We start from the raw sequence: 14,040 nt of genomic DNA on the forward strand, positions 1-14,040 counted from the left end.
TAACATTGTTTTAGGACTGTGTGGTGCAGAGCAGAGGACTACAAACATGGCGAACACGTCAGAGTGAGTCATCCCCGCCACAGACGATCTCTGTCCAGCCTCATCGCGAGCTCCTCCGCGCAGCCTCCCTGCATCCGAGCGCGAGCATCACTGCGCGAGCATCACTGCGCACCGACCGAGCCCGACCGAGACCGAGACCGAGCCCGAGACCGACCGAGCCCGAGCATATGAAGGCTTCGTCTCCCGGAGCAGCGGCGTGTTTTCGGTGATCCCGGTCCTCGTGGCCGCTGTATGGCTGTGAAGTGACGGGCTGGTCGGTGTCTCCGTGTCTCCGTGTCTCCTCCCGCCGCATCCTGCCCTCATCCACAAAATGGCGGACATCATCGAGCTGGGACCCGCCTACGGTAAGAACCGGACCGAGCCGGACCGGACCGAGCCCTTCTGCTTCTGTCCGCCGCTTAATGTCGAACCGAGGCCGTTAAACGGCGCGCGTGGCCGTGTCGTGATTTCATGTCGTCTGACCGTCAGTATAACAGGTGTAGGAGCCAAGATGTCGGCTGGTCTCCACCCATCAGCCGTTACCAGCCGTTACGAGCCGTTATCAGCCGTTACCAGCCGTTACCAGCCGTTATCAGCCGTTACGAGCCGTTACCAGCCGTTATCAGCCGTTACCAGCCGTTACGAGCCGTTACCAGCCGTTATCAGCCGTTATCTGTCTCACTGCATCGGCCTTGTCGCTCATTAATTTTCCCGCCTCGCCGTGACTGGCGGGTTGAAGCTTCGCCTCCATCTTCTCATTCCCAAACAAACAAACAAACAAACAGAAGATGGAGTTCATCGCGCTGAGCTCACTGTCAGCCAATCACAGCAGCAGCATCGCGACACGCGCGCCACACGGGGCGTCCACGCGCTCCCTGCGTGCGCGCGCGTGCCAGTCGGGGTGGGTATCGGGTGACGTCATGTCTGTACCCAGCGCTGTTTTGACAAAAAGAACCTGCAGAACCTGCAGAACCACACAGAACCTCACAGAACCTGCAGAACCTCACAGAACCTGCAGAACCGCACAGAACCTGCAGAACCACACAGAACCTGCAGAACCACACAGAACCACGCAGAACCGCACAGAACCTGCAGAACCGCACAGAACCTGCAGAACCACACAGAACCTGCAGAACCACACAGAACCTCACAGAACCTGCAGAATCACACAGAACCTGCAGAACTACACAGAACCTGCAGAACCACACAGAACCTGCAAACTACACAGAACCTGCAGAACCTCACAGAACCTGCAGAACCACACAGAACCTGCAAACTACACAGAACCTGCAGAACCACACAGAACCTGCAGAACCTGCAGAATCACACAGAACCTGCAGAACTACACAGAACCTGCAGAACCACACAGAACCTGCAAACTACACAGAACCTGCAGAACCACACAGAACCTGCAGAACCACACAGAACCTGCAAACTACACAGAACCTGCAGAACCACACAGAACCTGCAAACTACACAGAACCTGCAGAACCACACAGAACCTGCAGAACCACACAGAACCTCACAGAACCTGCAGAACCACACAGAACCTGCAGAACCACACAGAACCTGCAAACTACACAGAACCTGCAGAACCACACAGAACCTGCAAACTACACAGAACCTGCAGAACTACACAGAACCTGCAGAACCACACAGAACCTGCAAACTACACAGAACCTGCAGAACCACACAGAACCTGCAGAACCACACAGAACCTGCAAACTACACAGAACCTGCAGAACCACACAGAACCTGCAAACTACACAGAACCTGCAGAACCACACAGAACCTGCAGAACCACACAGAACCTGCAAACTACACAGAACCTGCAGAACCACACAGAACCTGCAAACTACACAGAACCTGCAGAATCACACAGAACCTGCAGAACCACACAGAACCTGCAAACTACACAGAACCTGCAGAACCGCACAGAACCGCACATAACCTGCAGAACCGCACATAACCTGCAGAACCGCACAGAACCTGCAGAACCGCACAGAACCTGCAGAACTACACAGAACCTGCAGAACCTCACAGAACCTGCAAACTACACAGAACCTGCAGAACCTCACAGACTGATCACTGTGATGTAAGACAGAGCAGACAGAGGAATCAGCTGTTTGATTTATTGATCAGCTGGTTTACAGTCTGATTATTAATGGATCCATTCAGTGTTTGTGTCAGTGAACAGTGATGGACCGGTTCTGGTTCTGGTTCTGCTTCTGTTAGTTATTGACTCATCACAGGAAACTACAGGTGACAAACAGGAAGTGAGTCACTCAGGTAACTCAGATTTGTTACCTGTGGTCCCGATGGCGACAGGCTCAGGTGTGCTGATTAATATTCAATGACGATGATGTAAATATAAATGTGACATCACTGTTACTAAAGTAGACCGACAACCGCCGACGCTGACAGGCGACCGTAAACAAACGTTAAACAAACATTAAACAAACGTTAAACAAACATTAAACAAACATAAAACAAACGTAAAACAAACGTAAAACTAACGTTAAACAAACGTTAAACAAACGGAAAACTAACGATAAACAAACGTTAAACAAACGGAAAACAAACGTAAAACAAACGTTAAACAAACGGAAAACAAAAACAAACGTAAAACAAACGTAAAACAAACGTTAAACGAACGTAAAACAAAAACAAACGTAAAACAAACATTAAACAAACACTAACAGACATTTTTGTCCAGAAGGATTGGTGCATGAACATTTCAAGTAAGGACCATAGTAACGTTCTTAATGAAATGTGTCACAGTGTGTGTGTGAGTGTGTGTGAGTGTGTGTGTGTGTGAGTGTGTGTGAGTGTGTGTGAGTGTGTGTGTGTGTGAGTGTGTGTGAGTGTGTGTGTGTGTGAGTGAGTGTGTGTGTGTGTGAGTGAGTGTGAGTGTGTGTGTGGTGTGGTGGTGTGTGTGGAGTGTGTGTGTGTGTGTGAGTGTGTGTGTGTGTGATGTGTGGTGGAGTGTGTGATGTGTGGTGGTGTGAGTGGGGTGGGGGTGGGGTGGGTGTGTGTGTGAGTGTGTGTGTGTGTGTGTGTGAGTGAGTGTGTGTGTGAGTGTTGTGTGTGTGGTGAGTGAGTGTGGTTGGTGTGGGAGTGAGTGTGAGTGTGTGTGGTGTGTGTGAGTGTGTGTGGTGAGGTGTGTTGGTGTGTGAGTGAGTGGTGTGTGAGTGAGTGTGTGTGAGTGTGTGTGTGGTGAGGTGTGAGTGTGGAGTGTGTGTGGTGTGTGAGTGGGTGTGTGTGTGAAGGGTGTGTGGGTGTAGTGAGTGTGTGTGTGTGTGAGTGTGTGTGAGTGTGGTGTGTGTGTGGAGTGTGTGTGAGTGTGTGTGTGAGTGTGTGTGTGTGTGAGTGAGTTGTGTGTGTGTGTGTGTGAGTGTGTGTGGTGTGTGTGATGTGTGGTGAGTGGTGGTGTGTGAGTGGTGGTGGTGTGTGTGAGTGTGTGTGTGTGTGTGTGTGCGTGTGTGTTGAGTGTTGCGTGTGTGGTGTGAGTTGTGGTGATGCTGTGTGAGTGTGTGGTGTTGTGTGAGTGTGTGTGTGTGGTGAGTGTGTGGTGTGTTGTGTGGTGGTGTGTGTGTGTGTGTGTGAGGTGTGGTGGTGTGTGTGGTTGATGGTGTGTGGTGTGTGGCGTGAGTGTGGTGTGTGTGCGTGTGTGTGTTGTGTGAGTGCGTGTGTTGTGTGCGTGTGTGGTGTGTGGTGTGGCGTGAGTGTGTGTGGTGGTGGGGTGCGTGTGGTTGTGTGTGTGCAGTGTGTGTGGTGTGTGTTGTGTGTGTTGCGTGCGTGGTGTGGGGTGTGTGTGGCGTGCGTGGTGGTGTGGTGTGCGTGCGTGTGGTGTGGTGTGTGTGTGTGCTTGGTGTGGGGTGGGTGTGTGTGCTGCGTGTGTGTGTGAGTGGTGTGTGTGTGTGCGTGCGTGTGTGTGTGTGCGAGTGATGTGCGTGGTGTGTGTGTGTGCGTGTGTGTGCGTGGTGTGTGTGTGTGTGTGTAGTGAGTGTGTGTGTGGGCGTGTGTGGTGTGGTGTGGTGCGTGTGTGTGAGTGTGTGTGCGTGCGTGTGCGTGTGGGTGGTGTGGGGTGTGCGTTGTGTGTGAGTGTGTGTGTGTGTGCGTGAGTGGTGTGTGGGTGTGCTGTGGCGTGGGTGTGTGAGTGTGTGGTGTGGTGACGTGAGTGGGTGGGTGTGGTGTGCGTGGTGTGTGTGTGAGTGTGTGTGTGTGGTGAGTGGTGTGTGTGTGGTGGTGCGAGTGGTGTGTGCGTGCGTGTGTGTGCGTGTGTGTGTGTGTGCGTGTGTGCGTGGTGTGTGTGTGTGGTGTGTGTGTGTGTGGTGGGTGTGTGTGTGTGGTGTGAGTGTGTGTGAGTGTGTGTTTGTGGGGGCTGTGTGTGCGTGTGCGGTGAGTGTGTGGTGCGTGTGTGTGGGCGTGGTGTGTGTGTGGTGCGTGTGTGCGTGGTGTGTGGTGTGTGTGTGTGTGCGTGTGTGTGGTGGGTGCGTGTGGGTGTGTGTGTGTGTGTGTCTGTGAGTGGATGCAGCCTTGTGTGTGCTGTAACGCCGCTCACTTTGATGCTGGCGAACATGGTGAAAATCCCCCATCCTACATTATAATCTCAGTCAGTGCTCACTGTCTGTCCTGTCTCGCTGTCTGTCTGTCCTGTCTGTCTGTCGGTCTGTCTGGCTGTCTGTCGTCTGTCCTCGGTCTGTCTGTCTCTCTGTCTGTCTGTCGTCTCTCGGTCTCAGTCGTCTGTCTGTCTGTCTCTCTGTCTGTCTGTCTGTCTCTCTGTCCTGTCTGTCTCTCTGTCTGTCTGTCTGTCTGTCTGTCTGTCTGCCTGCCTGCCTGTCTGTCTGGTCTGTCTGTCTGCCTGTCTGTCTGTCTCTCTGTCCTGTCTGTCCTCTCTGCCTGTCTGTCTCTCTGTCTCTCTGCTCGTCCTGTCCTGTCTGTCTGTCTCGTCTCTCGGTCTGTCCCTGTCTTCGGTCCTGTCTGTCGTCTCTCTGTCTGTCTGTCTGTCTGTCTCTCTGTCTGTCTGTCTGTCTGTCGCTCGTCCTGTCTGCTCTGGTCTGTCTGTCTGTCTGTCTCTCTGTCTGGCTGTCCTCTGTCTGCTCTGTCTGTCTGTCTGTCGGTCTCGTCTCGTCTGTCTCTCTGTCTGTCTGTCTCTCTGTCTCTCTGTCTGTCTGTCCTGTCGTCTCTGTCGTCTCTCTGTCTCTCTGTCTGTCTGTTGATGGTGGATGAAGTAAACAGCTGATCTCAGAGTCATCATGGAACAACAAAGATCCTCTGTCCACCAAACAAAAACACACACACACACACACACACACAACACACACACACACACACACACACACCACAACTCCTCCTCTTCTCCTGTGACATCACTTCCTGCCTCAGTGCTTCATTTCCTGTGAGATAACGCCGTCCCACAGTTCAGTGCGGCAGTCATGGAGAAGCGGAGCGTGTGGATATGAACATACGTGACGTCATGTTTAGGAAGAGGATATTTCTTGTTGCATGATGGGAAATGTAGTCTCCAGCTGCTCTGTTGTGAATCGTCCTCGTGTTTCCTGTCATGTGACTGACGTGTCAGGTGATGATGACATCATCGTACAGACTTCACCCGGTCCAATCACAGCTGTGGTTCGTCATGGTGACAGTGATCATTCTCTGCGGTGTTGGTTCTGTTCTAACATGTCCCTCTCTGTCCGGGTCTGTCTCACGCCATGTCTCCGGTCCTGGCGGGCTTCCTGGGAGCTGGTGTTCTGGTTCTGGTGGTCGTCGTGGTTCTGGTGCTGCTGTGGTCCTTCTGTCCAGCGCCGGTACCCTGCAAATCTCCGGACGCTACAAGCTGCATGGCGACCGTTATTGCGACGCCGAGGACCCACCCTACAAGTTCATCCACATGCTGAAGGGCATCAGTATTTACCCAGAATCCCTCAGCAGCAGCAAGCGGATCGTCCGCGGCATCCGGCGAGCGGACCGCTCCGACCGCGACGGAGAGCGAGGCTGCCCCGCCACCACGGGGAGGGGCATGGTGCTGGTGGACGCCGAGAACCCATCCTGGACGTCCCGGGTCAGCTGCAGATGAGTCACCTGGTCCCCCCCCGCCGGGTCAGGCCCCGCCCACAGCCAGGCCCGGCTGGAGCGGGCGCTGCCCGTCCGCGCCGACTACTGCTGCCTGGACAGCAGCTCGGCCAGCAGCAGCCAGACCAGCAGCAAGACGGCGTCCCCGTTCACCCCCGCCTCATCGGACCCGGAGCCGGAGCCCAGCCTGGGCGCCATCAGCCTCACCGTCGACTACAACTTCCCAAGAAGGCGCTGGTGGTGACCATCGTCGGCGCCCGCGGCCTGCCCGCCATGGACGAGCAGCGGGCAGCTCGGACCCGTACGTGAAGATGACATCCTGCCAGAGAAGAAGCATCGCGTGAAGACCCGCGTGCTAAGGAAGACTCTGGACCCAGCTATTCGACGAGACCTTCACCTTCTATGGCGTGGCCTACAGCTCGCTGCCCGAGCTCACCCTGCACTTCCTGGTCCTCAGCTTCGACCGCTTCGCCCGCGATGACGTCATCGGGGAGGCTGTGGGTGCCGCTGAAAGGTGGCGGACCCGAGCACGGGCCGGGTCCACCTGAGCCAGCAGATCACAAAGAGGAATATGCAGGTGAGTCCACAACCTGGTCCGGTCCGGTCCGGTCTGTGATTTGGAAACCAGAGACAGTCATGAAGAGAAATTCATGACGAGGCTCGTTAATATTCATTCTCTCCTGTCGTTGTTGTTGTTCTGGTTCTGACCTGTGGACGTGTGTCATCGAGGTAATCAGATTACAGCGTGTCTGTCTTATCAGGTTAAAATGTCTGACGAGGTCACATGTTAAGACCAGCTGTCTGATGACATCATCGTCCATGTGACATCAATAGACAGACATCTGTTTGTCAGACTGAGCTGGGACGCCGTGTTTCTGCTGCAGTCGCCATGACGACAGACAAACAGTTTGTTTGGATCCACGAGTCGAGAACACGTTACGTCTCCACTGGCTCAGTGAATAAACGTGATGGACAGTTCATTAAACCGGTTCTGGTTCTGTATGAATAATTATGTTTCATTGTGTGTGTGTGTGTGTTGTTCAGTGTGAGACTCGTGGCGAGCTGCTGGCGTCTCTGTCCTACCAGCCGGTGTCTCATCTTCCAGCGTGGTCGTCCTGAAGGCTCGACACCTCCCGAAGATGGACATCACCGGCCTGTCAGCAAGTGAGTGGCCCAGAGCAGAGCATTGTGGAATTGGTGTCTCTTCTGAACACGATTGGTCAGCTTTGTGTAACGTTGCCATGGTTTCCCCCGTAGACCCGTACGTGAAGGTGAACGTCTTCTACGGACGCAAACGCATCGCCAAGAAGAAAACCCACGTGAAGAAGTGCACGCTGAACCCGGTCTTCAACGAGTCCTTCATCTACGACATCCCGCCCGAGCTGCTGCCCGAGATCTCCGTGGAGTTCCTGGTGGTCGACTTCGACCGGACCACCAAGAACGAGGTTCTGGGCCGCCTGCTGCTCGGCCTGCACAGCCCCGCCCCCTCCGGCGCCACCCACTGGAGGGAGGTGTGTGAAAACCCCCGCCGCCAATCTCCAAATGGCACAACCTGAGCGAGTACTGAGGGAGCCAGCGGAGAGCACCGAGCAGCTGGGAAAGACTCAGTGTACAGCACACACACACACACACACACACACACACACACACACACACACACTCTGTTGTGATCATAGGTAACACACAACACTCTGTCGTTTTCTCTCTCGCGACCTCACGACATTCGCAGTCCAATAAAAAGCTGCAGCTTTTGTTTTTTTCAGCCGGTGAAAAGAAAAACGAGCGTTTTTTAAAAGAAACCATGACATCATCGGACGTTCCATGACATCATCGGACTGTTCCATGACATCATCGGACTGTTCCATGTGTGCGTTTGTTGACGGGGGAGGATATCCAAAAGAAAAAGAGTCCCCCCTCTTGCTGTTGTTGATCATCATCGCATGTCTGTCCACGATCGACAGGAAGTCCGAACGTGATGAAAATATTCACTAACACTGCATATATAACCAACGCTGAGTATATCCCATAATAACCCGCTCGCAGGACCAGAGAAGAACCACCAGACGCCCGTCTGTCTGCCCGTCTGTCTGTGTGATGGCAGCATGCTGCACAGAGGAAACGTGAAATGAACGTTTAAACAACCCTGACCCTGGAGGAGGTGGACTGCAAAGGACTGTGGGTAACTGAGGCGGGTTCCATCCGTGTTTGTCACGTGACGTTTTTAAGTTTCAGAATCAGCTGTGGCAGCCGATGACGTTTGTCTCCATCGTGACTTCACCCTGAAACATCAAGAACGGACGTAAACAGGAAGTCCCCGTAGCACCACGAGCTAACACGACTGCTCTGTAAATTTTGGGGAAATATGCTAAGTTATGCTAAGCTAACTGTTATTTACTCATATAGTTTCCAACCATCATTATTAAATTATTCAAGTTCCAGCTCAGATGTTAGCACGCTAACGTTAGCTTTGTCTGTTGGTTCAGTTAGCTACGCAACAGTTAGCCTGCAGTCAGCGCTGTAATATTTATATATCTGTACGTAACAACGGACTGAGCTGATCACTTATAAACACTGTTAGCTCAAGGCTAAGTTATTTTGAGGCTAAGTTAGCTGAGGCTAAAGAGAGCTCGAGGTTAAGTAGCTGAAGGCTAAGATAGCTCGAAGCTAAGTTTGAAACAGCTGCTGAGTCCAGGAGGTAAAAATGGCGTCACAGAGGTGACGTCAACAGTCTTGTTCCGTGTACTGGTCCTTTCTTGAGCCACGCCCCCTTTCACTATGTGCTCCAATCACAGTTGACTTAGCCTTGGTCAGCTTCCTCCTTCCTGAACTTAGATATGCTACGTGTTAGCTTAGATATGCTACGTGTTAGCTCGTCTGTGCTGAAAAGAAAAAATCCATTTTGAAAGCTAATGTTAGCAAAATGCTAATGTTAACTAATAACTAACTAGCTAACTAACAATAATTGCTTGCTACGTAGCATAATTAGTTGGCTAGTTAGCAAGCATTTTGCTATCATTAGCTAACTTATGATGTCACTTTTATTTTTGACCATCTTCAGAGGAGCTAACACGTAGCATCTCTAAGCGTAACACGTAGCATCCTAAGCTAACACGTAGCATCTCTAAGCAACACGTAGCATCTCTAAGTAACAGGAAAGGAGAATTGATGGAGGGTTGCTCACTGTGATTGGAGCACAGAGTGAAAGGGGCGGGGCTTTTGACGTCATTATTTAATGTAACGTAACGATGTTTGTTTTGATGCTAAGCTAAGCTAAACAGAGCTGATTAAAGCTGATGAAGATTTTAAATGTTCTGAACACCTGCAGGTCCATCAGAACCAGGTCTCACACTGGACAATATGTTCATGAAGGTGAACTTTCACTTCAGGTCAGGAAACATGTGGACAGGTGTTCACGTGGACAACCTGTTTAAACCTCCACAGAACATTGAGAGAACGTTTAGACAAGCTGTTGATGAGGTCATCAGGATAAACGAGGTGATGAAGCTTAATTAATTAACCCGAGCTGATGAAGTCAAGATGTTAGAGACACGCCGAGCTGCACACACTCCACCTGAACTCACCCTGAACTCACCTGAACTCCTCCCCCTTCTTTCCTATGCTCTGGTTTAAAGTCACAGCTGTTAACTCTGGCATATTAAAAATGTTTGTTATTTTGAATCATAAAGACTGAAGCATGTTGGGCTCTGAACCGGCCCGGTCCTGGCCCTGAAACCGGCCCTGTCCCGGGACCGGGATCAGGAACCGGCCCTGGACCTGGTCCCAGCCCTGGTCCTGGCCCTGGTCCTGGTCCCGGTCCTGAAACCGGTCCTGGGAACTGGGATCAGAGAACAGCCCTAGTCCTGGTCCTGAAACCGGTCCTGGGACCGGAATCAGGAACTGGTCCTGGTCCCGCCCCGCCCCGGTCCTGGATGTAGATTTGTTACAGATTGAAGATGTGGTTTCCTTCCTGTGAGTCCTCGGAGCTTTAGTGTTTGAGCGCCCCCTGCTGTAGACCTGATGCTAACCTCTGTGTTAGAATCCTTACTCTGATTGGACGTGCAAATAAAACAAGTTAGCCCTCGTTTGTCTGCAGCTCGTTAATGATGTCAGTCTAATTAATCACACAACCTTTATATAACATCTGACACTGCTCTTTCACTATGACGACCACACATTCTTTACTCAAGTACAAGTATCGATACCTGTGTTTGAAAAGACTCGAGTAAAAGTTGAAGTATTGACTCAACTTTTTCACTCAAGTTAAAGTATAAAGTACCGGCTGTAAAACATGCTTAAAGTATAAAGTACCGGCTGTAAAACATGCTTAAAGTATAAAGTACCGGCTGTAAAACATGCTTAAAGTATAAAGTACGGCTGTAAAACATGCTTAAAGTATAAAGTACCGGCTGTAAAACATGCTTAAAGTATAAAGTACCGGCTGTAAACATGCTTAAAGTATAAAGTAACCGGCTGTAAACATGCTTAAAGTATAAAGTACCGGCTGTAAAACATGCTTAAAGTATAAAGTACAGGCTGTAAAACATGCTTAAAGTATAAAGTACAGGCTGTAAAACATGCTTAAAGTATAAAGTACAGCTGTAAAACATGCTTAAAGTATAAAGTACCGGCGTGTAAAACATGCTTAAAGTTAAAGTACCGGCTGTAAAACAGACTAAAGTATAAATACAGGCTGTAAAACATCGTAAAGTATAAGTACGGCTAAACATGCTTAAGTATAAAGTACCGGCTGTAAACATGGCTTAAAGTAAATAAAGTACAGGCTGTAAAACATACTTAAGTATAAAGTACAGGCTGTAAAACATGCTTAAAGTATAAAGTACCGGCTGTAAAACATACTTAAAGTATAAAGTACAGGCTGTAAAACATGCTTAAAGTATAAAGTACAGGCTGTAAAACATGCTTAAAGTATAAAGTACAGGCTGTAAAACATGCTTAAAGTATAAAGTACAGGCTGTAAAACATGCTAAAGTATAAAGTAACCGTAACCTTGTGAAGGACAAAACACCATTTAGGGAAAAGCTACAGGACCTACAGTCCTGTGCAAGCACAGAAAATGAACTGGCCAATAAAACATTCAACAAATAAACTGCTGTACAAGAATGAGGGATGTGTAACGTCAGTGTGCATGGTGTGTCAAACACTATTGGTATGGCAAATAGATATTAACCTACCAAATATTATCCGTCAAAGCCTAGAACAGTAACATTAAATGCAGACCCTTGACTAACATATATTTATTAACAGCAAGACAGCATGTGTAGGTCTTTGACTGCGTCTATGTGAGAACTATCACATCACTGTGTGTGTGTGTTGGGGAGAGGTAAACAGGACTGATGGATCCTTAACTCAGAGTTTTGAATGACGACTTGCACTAATCTTCAAAAAACAGGAAAGTAACTGGACAGTGTGAAGACATCACGGAGACGTCCTGCTGCGTAGTGTCCCTGTGCAGCCATGTCTCTGTGAAGACATCACGGAGACTCGCTTGCGTAGTGTCCCTGTGCAGCCATGTGTCTGTGAAGACATCACGGAGACGTCCTGCTGCGTAGTGTCCCTGTGCAGCCATGTCTCTGTAAGACATCACGGAGACGTAGTGTCCCCTGTGCAGCCATGTCCTGTGAAGACATCACGGAGACGTCCTGCTGCGTAGTGTCCCGGTGCAGCCATGTCTCTGTGAAGACATCAGACTGCATTCATACTCCATATGCTCGTCATTTGTTGCTAGAGCGGCACAGGTCCATAACAACAGAGGGAGACATGGCCCAAATCCTGTCCCCTCCACAAGCCCGTCCCGTCCCGATCCCCTCCTCTGCATCCTCAGTGTGTTTTCCCTCCAGAGTTCAGCTGGTTTATTCGGCTGCTCTTCTTCTATGCCCGCCAAAATTAGCGATCAGCTGTTTTCCCCGGAGTAAACAAAGGCAGCGTGTCCACGGGAAGCAGCATTTAAAAACAACACAAAGAAAAACACAAAACTACCCGCCAGAGAGGGCAGGAGTCCACGAGCCACAGCCAAGAAAACAAAACGAACAAAGAGAAAAAGTAAAATGCGCAAAAAAACAAAAAAAGATCATCTAAACGCAAGAGTCACGACCCTGATTGAAAATGTAGGGAGTAGAAAGTACGGATACTTAGCTAAATGTAAGAAGTAAAAGTCAAAGTTATAATAGTGAAGTAAAGTAAGATACCCGAAAATTCTAACTTGAAGTACAGGTAACAAAGTATTTGTACTTCGTTACTTCCCATCTCTGATGACGACACAAGCATACAGCTGATCTGAGGTCAGATTGAATCTTTCAGGAAGTCATGTGACACATAAGCCCCCGCCTCGGTCCCCTCTGAGCTCTGATTGGATGCTGCACAGACGGTCAAAGTAAAAGTTCTGTAATATGCACCTGCTCTTATTTATAAGGCTGTCTACATCTGTCTGTGGTCATGATGTAATACTCGGGTTGACCAGCAGGTGTCAGACTCTGATCTCTGAACTGGTTTCTCCATCCACGCTGCTCCAGAAACCAGAACCAGAAACGTAGCCTGCAGTTAGCAGCATGTTACAGCGTACGTAAACCGGCCATACGAGGTCCTCTCCCTTAAAATAAGTGAGACTGTAGCCTGCATGAGAGTCGGTGGGAGTTCAGAGAACAAAAAAGATTCATTAACAAGTCCATTAAAACTGGAGCTCTCATTTATCAAAGAATTCAACTACTGGAAATCCATCCGGACCTGGACTCTTCCGTGTTGCATGGAAGAAGCTGCTTGTCTAAGTTCACAAGAGTGACCCTGGTTCCTAACAGACCCAGGGTCACTCTGGGAATGTGAGCGAAGTAAAGAAGTGGGCGAGGGCAAGAGGAGCGGGTCGCATGTTCAGAAGAAGATAAAGACACACATCGAAGTGTCTGAAGTGTTCATTCATTAGTTTGGGACCTGATAGGTTCCAATTTGTGGATTTGTTGAGAGGACATGTCCGGACGTAAGTAGTGAGCAAGTAGTCAGACCCTCCAGGAATTCACGATGTTGCGATTTGCAACTTCAACGTAACTCAGTGAATCCCCGTGAATTCAGGGGTGTTTGCAATTTTAACCAATCACCGCAATTTTTCCGAGCAGTCCTGCCCGGGGGATTGAAGTCGGCGGGTTCAGGGAGGAGCCGCACGTGCATGAGGATCCCTTAGTGGGACCTCTCCCCGGCGCTGGCTGCCCCCGCCGGGCCGCTTTACTTTACTCAGCGGGCGGTGCGCAGCGACAGGCTCTGGGTCGGCTCGGAAAAGGCTCGAGGGGCGAAAGTGCAGCCGCGAGCTTTACAGCGCCCGCCCGCCTGGACCTCGCCGCTTCCCAGGGCCGTGGACTTAGTGCTCGCTGCGCCCTGGACGGGGCCCCTCGCCCCCGGGACGGGCCCCTCGACCCCCGGCGCGACTGTCGAAATGCAACTTATCGCAACTTCACTTCCTCCTGCAACAAAAATGTAAAAAAGATGAAATCCTGGTGGGACTGGGTAGCCGGCTTGCGTTATGTGCCACGCTCACAGTACGTGGATCTGGACAGCAGGAGGTCTTCAGCCTGAGCAGAAGCCGAGCCGTTCTTTAAAAGTATCAGGGAGGGGGAAGGAGCGTACATATTGAAGAAGTCGAGGGCGAGGCTTGTTTAGCGTGGTGCAGGCGAGTAGAGGTCCGTGTCGAGTAAAAAGCTTTCCAAAATCAAGGTAGGGGACTCTATTAAAAAAAACACGTCTCACATGCGACAGACGGACCCGAAAGGTTATTTAAAGGTTACTCGAAGGTTTACGGAAAGGTTGTCTACCGGTGGTTGTCAGGGTACCTTCAGCCTTGTTGTTGAGGTTCTGGTTCTAATGGACCGAGAGTCTCAGAGTTTGTGTCCGGGTCCAGAAGGCTGCTGTCAGACTGGACAC

At 50.4% G+C, this 14,040-nt stretch overlaps 1 protein-coding gene and 1 pseudogene across 1 annotated transcript in view; both read left to right on the forward strand.

The window, feature by feature from the left end:
* LOC113744664 (synaptotagmin-11-like) overlaps positions 1-14,040 on the forward strand; it is a 43,271-nt gene continuing 29,231 nt past the window's right edge. The window contains exon 1 of the mRNA XM_027275322.1: positions 1-404. Within this exon, the coding sequence (XP_027131123.1) occupies positions 371-404 (34 nt within the window). The 5' untranslated portion in view covers positions 1-370. The remainder of the gene's footprint in view (positions 405-14,040) is intronic.
* LOC113744670 (synaptotagmin-11-like) lies at positions 5,681-7,813 on the forward strand (annotated as a pseudogene).

This window comes from Larimichthys crocea, unplaced genomic scaffold (genome assembly GCF_000972845.2).
Source record: "Larimichthys crocea isolate SSNF unplaced genomic scaffold, L_crocea_2.0 scaffold100, whole genome shotgun sequence".
Classification (NCBI taxonomy): domain Eukaryota; kingdom Metazoa; phylum Chordata; class Actinopteri; family Sciaenidae; genus Larimichthys; species Larimichthys crocea.